At 45.0% G+C, this 17190-nt stretch overlaps 1 protein-coding gene across 2 annotated transcripts in view; it reads right to left on the bottom strand.

The window, feature by feature from the left end:
- Nucleotides 1–14907, bottom strand: part of FGF5 (fibroblast growth factor 5) — a 35309-nt gene extending 20402 nt beyond the window's left edge. For both annotated transcript variants that reach the window (XM_053404316.1, XM_053404317.1), the window contains exon 1: nt 14121–14907. In XM_053404316.1, the coding sequence (XP_053260291.1) occupies nt 14121–14493 (373 nt within the window). In that variant the 5' untranslated portion in view covers nt 14494–14907. The remainder of the gene's footprint in view (nt 1–14120) is intronic.
- Nucleotides 14908–17190: the final 2283 nt, after the last annotated feature.

The raw sequence follows: 17190 nt of genomic DNA on the forward strand, positions 1-17190 counted from the left end.
AAGCGAAAGGATAGATGAACCCCTTAGCCCTGGCCATCGAGGCTGGAAATCTGGAGCTAAAGTTGAGTCTTTTCAGATTCCAATTTTGGTATCAAAGTGATGAATGCCTCTTTCCACGATTCTGGTGCCCCCTTCCCTTCCATAATTTGATTACATACCTCCATCAATGGCTGAGTCAGGTATTCCTTCAATATCTTATAGTATTTGGAGGTAAGTCCATCTGGGCCCGGGGATTTGCCTAGTTGCATGTTCTGAATGGCATTTTCGATTTCCTGTTGGGTTATTTTATAATTCAGGTCAGTTTGTTTGTCTTGTGTTAGTTTTTGTAGGCCATAGCTTTTTAAAAATTTATTTATTTCAGTCTCCACTTGGGGTCCTTGGGAAAACAATTTTTTAAAATATCTCTGGAAACACTTTCTAATTTCCTCTGGTTTCTGAATACATTCTCCTTCAACCTCTAGATTGGTAACAAAGTTCAGTTTTTGTCTCTTTTTCAGCTGCCATGATAGCAGCTTCCCACATTTATTTGCCGATTCAAATGATCTTTGTTTCATCTGTTTGATTTTCCATTCAACTTCTTGATTTATCAGTTTTGCATATTGTGCTTGATGGAATTTTATTTCTCTCAAAACTTCTTTTGATTTTGGATTTAGTCTCAACTTTTTCTCTCCGTCTTTTATCCTTTCCAAGATCTTGTCCTTTTTACCGTTCCAGAGTTTTTTCTTAATAGAATTCTGCTGTATCAGAAACCCTCTCATAACAGCTTTGCTTGCGTCCCAGATTGTTTTTTTTTCCACCGAAGTGTTCAAATTTAGTTCAAAGTAGTCTTTCATCGTCTTTTGGGCCTTCTTCACTATCTCCTGGTCTCTAAACAATGCATCATTCATTCTCCATCTGAAGGATCCAGCTGGTGTAAGTCTCAAGTCCATTTTCAAGGGGTTATGGTCGGAGCAAGTTTTAGGGCAGATCTCTACTTTTTTGGTCTTGGGTGCCAGTCCTCTAGATATCCAGATTTGGTCGATTCTTGTCCAGGATAGGTGGGCCTCAGAAAAGAATGTTCCCTCTCTACCTAGGGGGTTCTTTGTCCTCCAGATATCAATCAAGTCCATATTGTCTGTGAGTTCAAAAAAAGTCTTTGGTAGTCTGCCATCTTTAGTCACATTTTGATTTTGTGACTTATCCATGTGTGTGGAGACAACCCCATTCATATCTCCCATCAGAATGATGTTATTATAGTCCATATGGTCCAGCATTGTCTCATGCAGCTTCCCATAAAATTCAGATTTCCCCTCATTTGGTGCATAAATTCCAATTATCAAAAATTTTTCTCCTTGTGATTGTATTTCGATCGCCAAAATTCTTCCTTGTTCATCTTTGAACACAAATTTTGGTGCTAGGCTCTCCTTTGCATATATCACGACTCCCCTTTTCTTTTCTTTAGCTGATGAAATAAATTCTTGGCCTAGTCGCTTGTTTATTAGCACTCTTCTGTGGAGCCTAGTCACATGGGTTTCCTGGAGACAAATGACGTCTAGTTGTTCTTTCCTCAAAATGTGAAAAATCCTTTTCCTTTTTTCAGGGGAATTTGCCCCATGGATATTCCAACTAAAAAGCTGCAGAGACATCCTGGATCAGCTTGTTAGCCGATGGGGTTGTCTCCCTTCTCGTCTATGTCTGGAGGTGGATCTTTTGTACCAGGCGTGGGGGGTGGCCAGGTACCTGCTGTCCCTTTTCGAAGGTCCTCCCCGTGATCGTTTAGGAATTTTTCTTGCTCTTCTGCTGTTCTGATTCTCACCTTCTTCCCTTTCAAATTAAAAGATAATCCTTGGGGGAATTCCCACCTGTAAGGGATTGTGTTGTTTCTTAATAATCTTGCCAGATCCTTGTATGTAGTTCTTAAGTCCAACAATTGTTTTGGTATGTCTCTGAAGATTTCTGCTGTCTTTCCCTGTATCACCAATGGGTTTTTAAAATGTAGGCCAAGTATGTTGTCTTTTTCTTGCTTGTATCTCAATATGATCAAGCAATCCCTTGGTTTATCTTTCTTGGCCACTCTTCCCAATCTAAAAGCGGTGACGATTTTGAAGTCTTTCTCTTCTGCCAAACCCCAGAACTTGGATATTTCTGCAGTCAAAAAGCCAGCCAAATCTTCCTTTTCTAGTTCTGGAATATTTCTAATCCTAAGATTACTTTCCCGGTTTTTCAGCTCCGCCATAGACAGATAGGCCTGTTGTTCAGTGACCTGTCTACTCAGTGGTCTTACTTCCCCTCTTAATTCCTCAATCCTTTTTTTGTTTTGGTCTGCTTTCGTGTTTGCGTCCTCAGCTAATTTTCGGTTCTCTGATATAGTCTTTTCAAAATTTCCTATCGCCTGTGTGTTTTGAGCAACTTGGTCTGTCAACTTATTAATCGTTGCTGTAACCTGGTCAAATTTAGCCGCTTGTTCATCAGCTTTCTTATTTAATGCTGCCAGTTGATCCAATATTTCTTTAGAAATAGGGTCTAATCCTCCTGCAGCCATATCCTCCAAAACTGGCTGTTTAAATTGTCCTTCTTGCAGACCTGTCACAATTGGAACAGATGATCTACGTGGCTGCACAGGCAAAGTTGATTGCAATAGTTCAGTTTGTTTTGCTTTCTTGGCAGCCCTTGTTTTTCCTGCCACACTCATTCCACAACTGTCTAGGTTTCAAGGTCAAATTGTAAATCCCATGGGAAAAGCAATCATCCAGGCAAAAAGATTTCCAAAACAACCAGCAGTTCTCAGAGGTTTATATTTCCACAATCCAGCAGGGGGAGCTCCCCAAAAGTTTCCACCATTTAATTCCCAAATATGGTAAAATCCAAAATAAGGGGGGGAAACCCTCTAAATTCACTTTAAACTGCAGATGATAAAGGTTCTTTGCGAAGGTGTGAACAACAGTTCCTTTTTTATAACTGCAAAGTAGCCCAATGTAACTTTATGTCTCTATACACAGTTGCCACAGTCTGATGTTACTTTGTATCCAGGCAGCCCGTGAGCTGGGGCTTATAACTTTATAATCCACAAAATATAGAGAGGTATAGCACAGTCTCACAATCAAATCCAAACTTGCAGGGTAAGTTCCAATTTCTTTTAAACTCCTTTCAACGCTTCCGCTTTAAAAAAACTTTGCTCAGTACTTTAAACAGGGACGGAAGACTGACTTCCTTTTTAGCGTCTCCCGCTTTCAGCCGAAATTCACCAATTTGATGTCCAAATAAAGCCTCAAATTTCTTACTCACGAGTTTGTTGTTTCCAATCAAATGTTCAAAGAAGAAAGGTCAGCGCTCATCAGCAGCAGCCGCGCGGCTTCGCTTCCGCGGAAAGAGCGATGGATTCACAGCACCGCTACCCCCTCCACGTTCCGGAGCCCCTTACGGGGTCCCTTCTGCGTATCCGAGGTCGCTCCTGGTGCCCGCCGAATCCCACGGCCACGGGCTCACTCTACCCGTGGTTTTCCTAAACGGGTCGTCGCTGTGCCGCAGCGCACGACCCTTTTCCGCGGAGCCCCTCTTCAACAACTGAAGAGGACCGCCATTGCTGTTTCGCGCCGCCTCCGGAAGTGGATTACAAGATTTTTGCTGACATTTTGGCAAATAGATTGAAAAAAGTCTTAAATGGAGTTATTCATAAAGACCAAGCAGGCTTTCTCCCTGGCAGGCATTTGTCAGATAATACTAGGAACATTGTTGACGTTCTGGAACTTCTACAGACAAATTTGAATACAAAAGCAGTTTTGATATTTATAGACGCGGAGAAGGCCTTTGACAATATATCTTGGAAATTTATGAAGAAGAATTTGGAAGGGATGGGAGTGGGAAGGGCGTTCCAAAATGGCATAGATGCAATATATTCAGAACAAAAGGCTAAATTGATAGTAAACAATGTGGTGACAGAAGAGTTTAAAATTGAAAAAGGAACACGACAGGGGTGCCCCCTATCACCCTTGCTATTTATTTCTGTCCTTGAGGTTTTGCTAAATTTGATCAGGAAGGATCAGCAGGTGGAAGGAATACAGGTCGGAGGAAAACAATATAAACTGAAGGCCTTTGCAGATGACTTGGTTTTGACATTACAGGAGCCGGTGTCCAGCACAAAAAGAGTATTGGAATTAATTTCTGAGTTTGGTCGGGTGGCGGGATTCAAGTTAAACAAACAAAAAACTAAGGTTTTGGCAAAAAACTTGACACCTTTAGAAATAGATGGGTTTCAGAAGGAAACAGAACTAAACGTTGTTAATAAAGTGAAATACCTGGGGGTCAACTTGACTGGGAAAAATTTGAATCTGTTTAAAGATAATTATGAAAAATGTTGGTCTGAAATTAAAAAGGATCTAGAAATCTGGTCAAGATTGAAACTTTCCTTGTTGGGAAGAATTGTAGCAGTAAAGATGAATGTATTGCCAAAAATGCTGTTTCTGTTCCAGACCCTACAGATCGTGGACAGAGTGGAATGTTTTGGAAAGTGGCAGAGGGACATTATGAAGTTTGTCTGGCAGGGCAAAAAGCCCCGAATAAAGTTTAAAATATTAACAGATGCAAAGGAAAGAGGGGGTTTTGCCCTGCCGGACTTAAGGTTGTATTATGAAGCTGCATCCCTCTGCTGGCTGAAAGATTGGTTTTTGCTAGAAAACACTGATGTCCTAGATCTGGAAGGGTTCAACAATGCTTTTGGGTGGCATGCATATTTGTGGTACGACAAGGTAAAGTCTCATAAGTTGTTTAAAAACCATATTGTAAGGAAATCTCTGTTTTCTGTCTGGACTAAATACAAGGACTTATTTGAAAACAAGACTCCGAGGTGGTTATCACCGATGGAGGCTAAAGCCACAAAAATACTTAATATGGGGGGTGGCTGGGCAAAATACTGTGAAATAATAGAAAGAGTGGGTGACACTTGGAGGTTGCAGAGCTTTGAAAAATTGAAAGGGAAGGTGCGAGACTGGTTTCACTATGCCCAAATTTTAGAGATCTTTAAAAAAGATAAAAAAATTGGTTTCCAGGTGGAAAAATCAAAATTAGAACTAGAATTACTTGAACCTAAGACGAAAGTGCTTTCAAGAATGTACAACTTGCTGCTTAAATGGAATACTCAAGATGAGACAGTCAAATCAGCCATGATAAAATGGGCACAAGATATTGGATACAACATTATGTTTGAGGACTGGGAAAGGTTATGGACCACCGGTATGAAATTTACGGCATGTAGTGCCTTAAAGGAAAATATTATGAAAATGATGTACAGGTGGTACATGACCCCAGTCAAACTTGCAAAGATATACCATTTGTCTGATAATAAATGTTGGAAATGTAAGGAGGCTGAAGGAACTTTTTACCACCTCTGGTGGACATGCCCGAGGGTGAAGGCCTTCTGGGAAATGATTTATAACGAGTTGAAAAAGGTATTTAAGTATACCTTTCAGAAGAAACCAGAGGCCTTCCTCTTGGGCATTGTGGGCCAGAGGATACCTAAGAAAGACAGAACCTTCTTTCTATATGCAACGACTGCAGCAAGAATTCTCATAGCTAAATACTGGAAGGCACAGGAGCTACCCACACTGGAAGAATGGCACACACAACTGATGGACTATATGCAACTAGCCGAAATGACTGGCAGAATCCGAGACCTGGGAGAAGAGGCTGCGGAAGAGGATTGGAAAAAATTTAAGGACTATTTACAAAAACATTATAAGATATATGAATGTTAAAAATTTGCTAAGGTTTGAGGTAAATATGCTTCAGTATTGAAATTCGGAGTTGATAGAAACAAAGTTAATGATTGAGAAAAGTTTTAATTTCAGAGTGAATAATTAGATGAAAATACAAAAACACAGGAAACAAGGTATTAATTTGCTGTTTATATTTATTATAAAGAATGCAGGGATGGAGGAGATGGGGAAGTCCAGTGGATGATGAAAAAAAAAAAAAAGACTTCGAAAAATGAATTTTTTCTTGTTTAATTTCTTTTTCTTTCTGTAAAACCGCTTTTGTTGTGTTATTGATGATGGATTTAGATTCTGGAAAAAAGCAATAAAAAAATTTATAAAAAAAAAAAAAAAAAGGAAATCTGGAGCTAAAGTTGGGGTTGTTTAAACCCTTTCCCAGGTTCTGGGGTGTGTGTGTGTCTCATAACAGTAGTACGTATTGCCATAATTGGCGGTGGCTACCCTGTTCACAGGGACGTGGGTGGCACTGTGGGTTAAACCACAGAGCCTAGGACTTGCCGATCAGAAGGTTGGCGGTTCGAATCCCTGCGATGGGGTGAGCTCCCGTTGCTTGGTCCCTGCTCCTGCCAACCTAGCAGTTCAAAAGCACGTCAAAGTGCAAGTAGATAAATAGGCGGGAAGGTAAACGGTGTTTCCGTGCACTGCTCTGGTTCACCAGAAGCGGCTTAGTCATGCTGGCCACATGACCCGGAAGCTGTACGTCGGCCCCCTCGGCCAGAAAGCGAGATAAGCGTGCAACCCCAGAGTCATCCACGACTGGACCTAATGGTCAGGGGTCCCTTTACCTTTACCCTGTTCACACACTCTCTCACACAGACTAAGCCCTCCCCCCGGACCCATAAATGTACAGACATAGGACATGTCATGTCAAACAATGGTTTCCCCCCCAGTTTCCAATGATTTTCCTTGTCACCTTCCTGACCACAAGAAGTGGTAATGGTTGGAAAGGTTTGTGCAAGACCATCAGATCCACTTCAATTGCACAACCTGAATTTACTTGTATGAAATTGAATCCCACCTGCAAAATAATGACAGTCCAGAAGTGGCCCTATGATTTGGTCATGGAAAATTGTAAGTGACACAGTACTGGAACCCTCATCATGTGCTTCTAGTACCAGATAACTATTTATGGAATGGCACTGGCTGTCCATGAGACCATTAAACTGGGCACCTGGAATGCAGGAATCATGCATAGCCAAAGGCATAAATAAATACAGAAGAGGGCATGTTCCTCTTTCCTCTTTCTCCTTTTTTTCCCTTCATGTTTCTTTGGGTTGTGTTTTTTTTGGGGGGGGGGAGGGAATCCAATAGATGCTGCCATTTGTGAACGATTGCTTTTGCCTGGTCCATACTATCTTTATAGTTCATTGTCACTGTGTAAATATTTATGGATACTGAAAGAAAATGAGCAGATGAAAAATAAAAAGAGAGAGATTTGACAAGGAACAGCTGGAGGCAGATGGATAATTCAAACTAAGCACTCGAGGAGAGGCGAACAATGCAGTGAAATAAAGAGGCTGGGGAAAGTGGGATGAATCGCAGTAAACTGCTGACACAATAAGCGCTTTTTTCCAGCAGGAACTGCTCAGCAGCGACTCAAATGTTCTGGTTCTTGCTGCGTAAATAAAAGGTTTGGTTAAACAGCAGTGATACCAGTGCAACTTAGAAGGATGCTTCTGTAACAGAGATAAAAGCTGTCTAGCAAGTTACCCCAAAGCCCATTATTCTGGAAGTAATTTCACTGCATCCTCAGAATGAGAACGTTCCTGAAACTCATATAGTCCAAATCTTTGCCCTAAGATTGATCCTTTACACCAGCTGTTTGTGGACTGCAACTCCCATCATCTCTAGCTAGCAGGACCAGTGGTCAGGGATGATGGGAACAGGGTTCTACAAATTCATGTTAAACACACCGTCCTAATGGGTAGGGAAAGACCCAAGACATTTTGCCACCTGAGCCAGGGCAGCAAATGCCAGCAACCCACCCCTTGCTAACTCGTGCTGCATTGTACCCAAGGCCAGCTATGTTATTTTGGAACCCAAGGCAGAAAGTCCATCAAGCACCTCTCCTGTGTGCTCAGAATGCAACAGCAATCATAAACGGGATAATATAACACTGCTGACTTTTAATGACACTCACTAATGGTAGGGCCGGCACTGATGCTTCACATAGGGTACAGGGGTACTGATGTACTAGGCTCGTGGCCAGAACGGGCCTCATTTTTTAAAAGTAAGTTTCTAGCTCTCCTGGAAGAAAAGTTATGAAGTGAAATATGCAGGTACCTCCTATGCAATTTCTGTGAAATGAGTCAGTCTGACTGCTACCACCTATCAGTGTTTTTAACCAATGAGTGAAGTCAGAGCTGTGATTTTTTTTTTTTAATATTTTATTTAGGATTTTCTTGTTTTACAGATGTGTAATGCCTCGTATTTTTTTTTTCCCCATGTAACATTTTTACAAATCCGTTTCATTTGTTGAGGCATTAGGGGGAGAAGAAAAAAGAAAGAAAAGAGAAAGGGGGGGTGGAGAGAGGGAAGATGGATGGGGGTGGGGTCGGGTGGCAGTGTTTCTATTACGCTTAGTGTATGTAGAGTTTGGTGTCAGCGTTGTTTGTGTTGTTCACTAGTCAGAGCTGTGATTGATGAGCGAGTGGCTTAGATACCGGGCCATAGGAAACCATGGGGTCCTAATGAGTTTCTGTTTCCCCCTTTGGTACACTTTTCTTGTTTATGTCTCATTTTCAAATATTTGGAAACTCCATCGTTTCCCCTTCCTTCTCCCCTGGCAACCAAGAAGTATATTTCCTGTGGTGGGGTCTCCTGAGATCAGGTACTCCCTAGATGTCATTTTCGGCAAACACAAGATGCACACGTGGTAGTTAACCCCCAACAACAACAAAAAAGGTTAAATGCAAAATGTGAAAACTTTGCAAAGAGGCTTAGGCATGTTTCCTACTGTGCAGGATATAAAGAACAGGTACTCATTAAGAATTCACTGTATAGCTAACTTACAGTACAATGGTGTACATGTTTATTCAGGTCACTTTGTGTTTAAAGGGACTTACTCCTAGGTTTGCAAAATAGGACACAAACCGGCACATAACACAAAGCAGGTGCAAATCTTATGCACATCAGAGCCTTCTTTTGCAGTGGACCAAAGGAGCCAATCCACTTACAGTGCACTGGGCCCAGGACCTGGTAGTGAAGGAAATAAACAACAAGCCCCTTAGCCAGGAATTGTATCACGAAGGGGCTTTAATGGGCTGGGGAATTATTGCAGAACAGTCAGAACATAAATACAGGCAGCACAGCAAGCATAAAGTTATTTAGTTGCCTTGCTTATAGAATCATAGAGTTGGGAGGGACACCAGGGGTCATCTAGTCCAGCCCCCTGCAGTGCAGGCCCACACCATTCCTGGGTGGGCTCAAACCAACAACCTTCTGGTAAACAGCCAGACACACTGACCCATTGCACCACAGGCTCTCTTGCTTCTTAGTTGGCAGTTGGGTAGAACTGCTGCCTGTGTGTTGTCCTTCTTTACTTTTTACACGTAAAGTTGAGTAGCTTACTTTTTAAACAGAAAGAGGAAAATAATAATAATAATAATAATAATAATTATTATTATTATTATTATTATTATTATTATTATTATTATTATTATTATTATTTTATTTATACCCTGCCCTCCCTGGCCAGACCCGGGCTCAGGGTGGCTAACACCAGTAAAATTACAATAAAAACATAATGGGGGGGGGGAGAGGAAAAAACCCCAATTTAAAATACAGGTTAAAATACAATTTTAAATGCAGCCTCGTTTTAATAGTAGCCCATAGATCAAAACCTTAAGGGGAGGGAAACATAAGGGTCAGACTGAGTCCAAACCAAAAGCCAGGCGGAACAGCTCTGTCTTGCAGGCCCTGTGAAAAGATGTCAAGTCCCGGAGGGCCCTGGTTTCTTGTGACAGAGCATTCCACCAAGTCGGGGCCAGTACTGAAAAGGCCCTGGCCCTAGTTGAGACCAATCTATATCCCTGAAGGAAGCAGCCCCTCCCCGGCTTCCCTGTAACTCTAGCCCTATAGGGTAGCAATGCCTGACTTGCTCCTGTCCCAGGAGCTAAGGCCAAACAAACCATAGCTCAGAAACCACAGTGCTAAAGCACTTAAGCAATACATGGCAGTTAATGTGACCAATGACCTTTCCCTAACACTAATGTGCAGAGCTGCATTCATTCGTTCATTCATATTATATTTACTCCATGAAGCCCAATATGATATATGCAGTTTTCCCCCACCTCTGCACACACACATTATTCTCACAACAGCCCTCTGAGGGACAGCTGACCATTAGGTCCAATCGTGACCGACTCGGGTTGCGGCGCTCGTCTCGCTTTATTGGCCGAGGGAGCCGGCGTACAGCTTCTGGGTCATGTCGCCAGCATGACAAAGCCACTTCTGGCGAACCAGAGCAATGCACAGAAACGCCGTTTACCTTCCCACCAGAGCGGTACCTATTTATCTACTTGCACTTTGACGTGCTTTCGAACTGCTAGGTGGGCAGGAGCAGGGACCAAGCAATGGGAGCTCATCCCATCGCAGGGATTCGAACCACCGACCTTCTGATCGGCAAGTCCTAGGCTCTGTGGTTTAACCCACAGCGCCACCCGTGTCCCTCTGAGGTAGGTTAGGGTAAAAGATAGTTACTGGCCCAAGGTCATGCAGTGAGCTTCATGGCTGACACAGGGATTCTTCAAGCCAGATTTCCTCCATCCTAGCCCAACACTAACCAATGCACAACTTTGATTCTTTAGGAGTCAACACCATCAGTCGGCAGCCAGGCTTCTTTTCTGAACATTCATTATTATTTCTTAATAACATAAGGAAAGCCTTGCAGGATCAGACTGAAAACTCGTCTAGTCCACCATCCTCTTCTCACAGTAGCCAAGCAGATGCTTATGGGAAGCTAAAAAGCAGAACCTGAGTGCAATAAATCCTAGAAATTAATAAGTGGTAGGATTTTGGTTATTTGGGATGTAAAGGGATTGCACCTGGGACCTTCTGAATGCAAAGGAAATGATGTCGCAAGTACATCGTCTTTGTTCCAATGATTAACAAGGAATAAAGAAAAGAGAATGAGGGAGCCACACAGGTATTCTAGGAGAGGTGTGAGCACAGAAGACAAGAAGCCAGAGGTAAACAGGTAGATCCTCTAATCTAATTTAATCTTATTTAAATCAGAATTATTCTCCTGGAAGTCAGTGGGGAAAGCATGGTTATGAAGTTAACCTTTTATTGCATGGGTAGGCAAACTAAGGCCCAGGAGCTGGATCATGTTTTTACATGAATAGAACGTGTCCTTTTATTTAAAATGCATCTCTGGGTTATTTGTGGGGCCTGCCTGGTGTTTTTACATGAGTAGAATGTGTGCTTTTATTTAAAATGCATCTCTAGGTTATTTGTGGAGCATAGGAATTCACTCATTTTTCTTCTTCTTCAAAATATAGTCCGGCCCTCCACAAGGTCTGAGGGACAGTGGTCTGGCCCCCTGCTGAAAAAGTTTGCTGACCCATGTTTTATCGCTTACAGCTCTGTAAGCAAAAGGACCAGGCTGATTTGCGGCCCACTGATTTGTGTAAGTGATGGGTGGGGGCGGAGCCAAAAGTGGGTGGAGCAACAAAAGAGACAGGAAGGCTACATCCCAGCCATGCAAAAGCCAACAGGACTTTCTGTATCACCATCCCAGCATCTCTCCATCCAGGCTAGAGCGGCTGTGATAGTTCAAGGACACATTTTAGCTGCCAGAGAAAAGCAATTGATGGGGGACACAGAACATGGCTGGTGGGGTGTGTGGCCTCAAGAGAGTCTGAGAGGTCAGACAGAGAGGATGGAGGGCTGCATTTGACCTCAGTTCCCACCCTCAGTTAAAGGTAAAGGGACCCCTGACCATTAGGTCCAGTCGTGGCCAACTCTGGGGTTGCAGTGCTCATCTCACTCTATTGGCCGAGGGAACCGGAGTACAGCTTCCGGGTCATGTGGCCAGCATGACTAAGCCGCTTCTAGAGAACTAGAGCAGTGCAAGGAAACGTCGTTTACCTTCCCACCGGAGCGGTACCTATTTATCTACTTGCACTTTGACATGCTTTCGAACTGCTAGGTTGGCAGGAGCTGGGACCGAGCAACGGGAGCTCACCCCTTTGCGGGGATTCGAACCGCCGACCTTCTGATCAGCAAGTGCCCCTCAATTAGGGATGCACAATTCCAGACTGCAGGGAGTGGCTCTTTGCTATAACTCTGCCTGTATACAGAAAGTAGCAGGTTAGGGAGAAGGGTCCTACTCTAGCAATCACCCTGACATGCTAGATCTCTACATGCAATGAGTTTTGGGGGGGGCAGGGAGAAGCTGTCCAATCTTCTCCAACCTGCAGTTTGGAGTGACATACAAGTTGCCACCCCAGTGAGAATTAGGCCTAGGACACCTGCACGAGGCAACAGAGCCAAAACAAAGTTTCATGGAAATCAGACACTTCAGAGCAGCATTCCAGAATTTCAGTAGGACTTGGAAGATACTTAAAACATTACTATTTTTCCCTTTTAAAAATTAAACTCCCAGCGATAGTCACTAATCCCTTTGCACTGCAGGAGGAAAACTTAAAACTTTCGATCAACTTTATGACAGTAATCTTTGCATTTTACTAAATTCAAGGATTTTACTTCTTCAGTAATGCTGAAGGGGAAAATCCAAATAAAATTTATCATAATTATTTTATTTAAAAATACCACATAACGTGCCAAAATGGTCTCATATTACAACAAAACCTATTGTCATTTAGAATTTGCCGGAGAAATCTAACCACTCCTTGCAATTAGTTTCAGTTCTGCTAAGTCCCAAGATGCACTGTTATTCTCAGTAGTTTGCTTCCCCCCCACACACCTTTTTTTTTTAATCAATTGCAACAGAAACTTGAGCAGTAAAGTTTGTCCTGTATCAGACTGCTGACAGAGAACTGCGTATTTCATAACTTCATAACTGAGAAAGTGGGGGATGTTTTTAAAAGTGGGGGTTCTATGTAGAAATACAGTTTAGCTAATCTAAACCTTCCTTCCTGACATGCAACGTACAAGGATTGTGGGAACATTTAAATACATGATCTTCCCTCTTGCCACAGCCCTGGAAAAACATTTAACGTTTGGCTGCTGGCTATATAAGCTGGACATTGGCTATTCAAACTGTGTATTCCCATCACTATTCCCATTTGCATTTGGAATTTTCAGTCCGCTTCTGATGGTTCCTATCGGCCAAACATAAAATGTTCACCAACAGGTGAACATGACATGCTGAGTTATTCAGCTGTTCACATTATCATGCGATTGTTCTATCGCTGATACTGGCGTGTTTCACTTTTTAAGTACATCCCAGCAGAACTTAATTCCAGGAAAGTGTGCAGAGGAAGTGGGATGTAATCCTACCCATGTCCGTCCAGAGGCAAGGCCCAAGGTGTTCAAAGGAGCTTACTCCCAGGTAAAGGGTTATCAGACTGCAGTCTGAATCCACAATTCAAATAGGACAGGAGCAGAGGCAAGGCACTCAAAAGCAAAGAAGACACCAAACCGTTGATTTGTGCAAAGAAAAACCTGCAGTAGTCTGTGCCCTGCTTAAAGCCATCACTATTGTTATTATCATTATCACCATCATCAGTAGTAGTAAAGTTATTAATGGCCCTTTTCCATTTACAAAATGCTGTGTACCCAGCACGCAGACACCCGTATAGAATGACCTCTGTTCCCAGCTCTCCCCAATCAGGGTGTAAACTTCTATGAAGAAGGACAAACAATATAAAAACAAGCCAGGGAGTTGGGGTTTTTTGGGTGTGGGGGGGTGGGGAAGTCCACCTTGCTTCTCTGCATTCCCTCCAGAGGCCAAATTGAAGACAGATTATGAGGATCTCCACCTGCTATGGGAGCAATCTACTTGCTGTCGAAGTCACTGGCGAAAATTCCATCTCTTTGAGCTGCGTCCCTCTGAACGGCTCTGGGCTGCAACACAGGGACTTCAGCGTGTGCCCAGAAGCCAAGCTTTTCATTTTAACCGAATTTACATCAAATGCGTAAAGTTCTTAGTCCTAGGGTCCCAAGGGATCTGGGCAGGTAGGTAGCCGCACTTACGCCGAGCAAGACTAAAAATGCGTACGATTTTTTTTTAAAGAACGTTTAGGAATAAGCACCTACCCACAGAGTCCTATAAAAGCAACCAGTAAAAATGCTCTTTAAAAAATAAATTAAAAAATGAATACCCTGAACTGCAACATTGAATTTTATGTCCCCGAGTGGCCCCAGTTCCCCAGGCAAGGGGCGGAGAGAGTAGCGAAACGCACTTACTTAAGATACTGCCTTGGTGGGAGCCGTTGACATGCCCATCGGGGTGAATTTGGAGATGGAAACCGATGCCCACTCTGCAATAGAGGCTGCCGGTTCTGCGCCCGGATGGGCTCCACTGGAAACTGCTCCTTTCGGAACCGCTGCCTTGAACTCCCGAAGAGGGGGCGAAATAAGGGGAAGGGGCTGAAAAGGAGGAGGAGGAGGAAGAAGAAGAAGTGGTATTCCTACTTCCAAGCCTGCTTCTGCTGCTGTTTTTGGCACGCAAAGCCGCGTCTCCAAGTTGCGCTCTGGGGGGCAGCGTCTCCTTCTGTGCCAAAGCGAGGAGGATCAGGTGGCTGAGAAAGAGAAGGCAGAGGAAGAAAGACAAGCTCATTCTTCCAGCGGGAGGGACGCGCAGGGCATTTTGCGGAGGCGGCTGCGAATGCCGCGGCACCTCTGGGGCAAACGGGCGTGCGCTCCGGCGCGCAGGGAAGGCATCGTCGGCCCACTGGAGGGAGAGCGCGATCCGAGAGCGCGGAGCTGCTGGCACGGAGATATTTATAACCCGGGTGATCTCACAGCTCTCCCCTACATGCCTGGAGTCTAAACGAGGCTCGCTTCTCCAGCCCTTCCGAGGCTGGGCGGGGGGTGGGGGGGGGAGGCGAGAGAAGGACGCCTCGCAAGACCCCCGGCGGGAGAAGGAACGTAGGAGGAAGAAGACGGCGGCGGAGAGGCGAGGGTCACCCCTGGCCACGCTGGAGAGGCGCAGAGCGCACCAGGGACGCGCGGCCCTCGGCGCCAGCAGCGCTTTTACGCACCAGCAGGCTGATTCCGGGTCCCCCCCCCCCGCGCCACCCCCGTCAAGGCTCGCGGGTTGCGAATAATTCATAAACGGAGACAAGCGAAAGGGGCTCCCCGGAGGAGGGGGAAAATATAGCCACCCCCAGCCAGCCCACATTCTCTGGAGGCAACTTGAACGGGAGTGGGACAGAATGGATCCGATACTCATGTGATGTTGGGGGAAAGGATCAAGCCAGCTCAATTCACAAACCGCTTAGGTCGGGATGATTTACCCCGAGGGGGTCCCTGGAATTCCCTGCCACCAGTACTGGCGATGGCCATTAGATTAGAGATGGCTTGATCAGGTGGTTAGGAGACACCTTGTGGAGGAGCGATCTGTAAGTGAGATAGCTAAACGTCCACTTTTAGAGGCAGTCTACCTTTGGAATAGAGCTGACGTTGATTTTTTAATATATAAAAAATGTAACAAGGGTGTTGTATTCTTGGGGCAACCGTCTTCTAGAAAAAGAATAGTCGCCCAGTGGTCTTGCATAGCTCACTCCGGCTTGCCAGATCGGGATGAAGAATGAAATAAGGAAGGAAGGCGGAAAGTGTGTGCGTGCGCGCAGAAGCGCCACCCTAAACATGTTTACTCAGTGTGTGGAACTGGAGATTACTTGCGCCCTTGTGCAGGAGATGGGGAACCTGTGTGGCTCTCCAAATTATTGTTGGACTTCAACTCCCATCAGCCCCGGCCAGCATAGCCAATGGTCAGGGACGATGGGAGCTGTTGTAGTCCAGCAACATTCGACGGGCAGGAGTGTTGTGTGTGCGTGTTGAGGGCTGCGGCATGACTCTGGTTTAACTAGGTAGTGGATCAGGTTGCAGACTAGGGAATAGGGCAGGGGACACTCGCTCCTCCTCGCTGGAAGGAAAGGAAAATCCAGGTGGAAAGCTATTTCAGGTCTGTAGAAGAGTCTCCGAATAGGCATGTTTCTGGCAGGCCAACGCAGGTACCATTGAAGCACTGATGTCTGGATTGCATCGGCGAAGCTATCATTGGTTCCAAGCCACGGTGGCTATGTTCTGCCTCCACCGACAGAGGCAGTTCGCCTCCGAATACCACTTGCTGCGAGGCGCAGGAGGCGAGAGTGCTGTTGCGCTCAGATCCTGCTTGCGAGCTCCCCGTGGCCATCTGCTTGTCCACCGTGAGAACAGGATGCTTGACTAGGCGGGCCTTCCAGCGTTTCGCTTCCAGCCCGGGTCTATGTGGACTTTACTCCGAAGCAGCTCCCACTGAAATCGATGAGACGCTCCACCGGCTGTGTTTAAAGTGGCATCTTCACGGAAAAGAAACTAAACCCAAATTCACAACCTTATTTATCATAAGCGCTGTTGTTTAAAACTGGAATTGCTGTAAAAATAAAAAAGGATACAAAGGCTCAAACTTTGAGAACCGTGACTTCTCTGAACTGACAACCAACCTCCTCTCTTTACCTCCAAAAAGTATTAAGTTTGGCTGTGGTTAATGACAGGAGAGAGGCTGCTCTGTACATGCCCAGATGAACGCTCTTCCTATCCGCAAGGAATGACGTTGCAAAACGGGATCCGGGATCGAACACTCGGGGGACACAAATCACTTGTTTGGCTTTCGTGTTGCCTCCAACGCAGTTGTGGATCGGGAGGCCTCGGGAGCAAATTATCTTAAAATACAAGATTTAGCGGAACCCCTTCGCTTGGAAGTCATTGCCCCTCTTTAAAACCACCAGGGATCAACCCCCCCCCCGTGTGTATGTATGTTCACGCCGTTAAGAACCGACTGGGCAAACTTCAGTTTCCTTGGCCGCCATGTGGGGTGTGTTGGCAGGCGCGGGTGGCCCTAGTGAAGTCAATGGGCCGTCCTGGCTACGCTCAGGATTCGAGCGCCCGACTTTGTCTTTTTGCAAACGAGAGTCCTCCAGAACAAGACTGGCCCGTGGATGCTACGTGCCGCGCCTCGCCCGGCTCGCCTCTACCTGGCTGGCCAATTAATTATTCACCCGACGAGTGCGATGCTCAAGGCGCGCGCGCGCTCCGATCCAGACACTGCCGACGCCACCAGGAGTCTCTCTCCCTTCGGTTAGGACAACGCCTGTGCGTGAGACCTTGGCTGTCTCCTCGCCTGCAAGAAGCCGGGAACCATCCCGTCCCACGCGCTCTCCACTTTCTCCTTTCCCTGATGTATATGATTCATTAAGTTGCGCGCTACCTTAACAAAATAATCATAATCCCAGCGCGGCTGCGAATGTTCTCCAGAATGCGAAAACACAGG

This window comes from Podarcis raffonei, chromosome 9 (genome assembly GCF_027172205.1).
Source record: "Podarcis raffonei isolate rPodRaf1 chromosome 9, rPodRaf1.pri, whole genome shotgun sequence".
Lineage (NCBI taxonomy): Eukaryota > Metazoa > Chordata > Lepidosauria > Squamata > Lacertidae > Podarcis > Podarcis raffonei.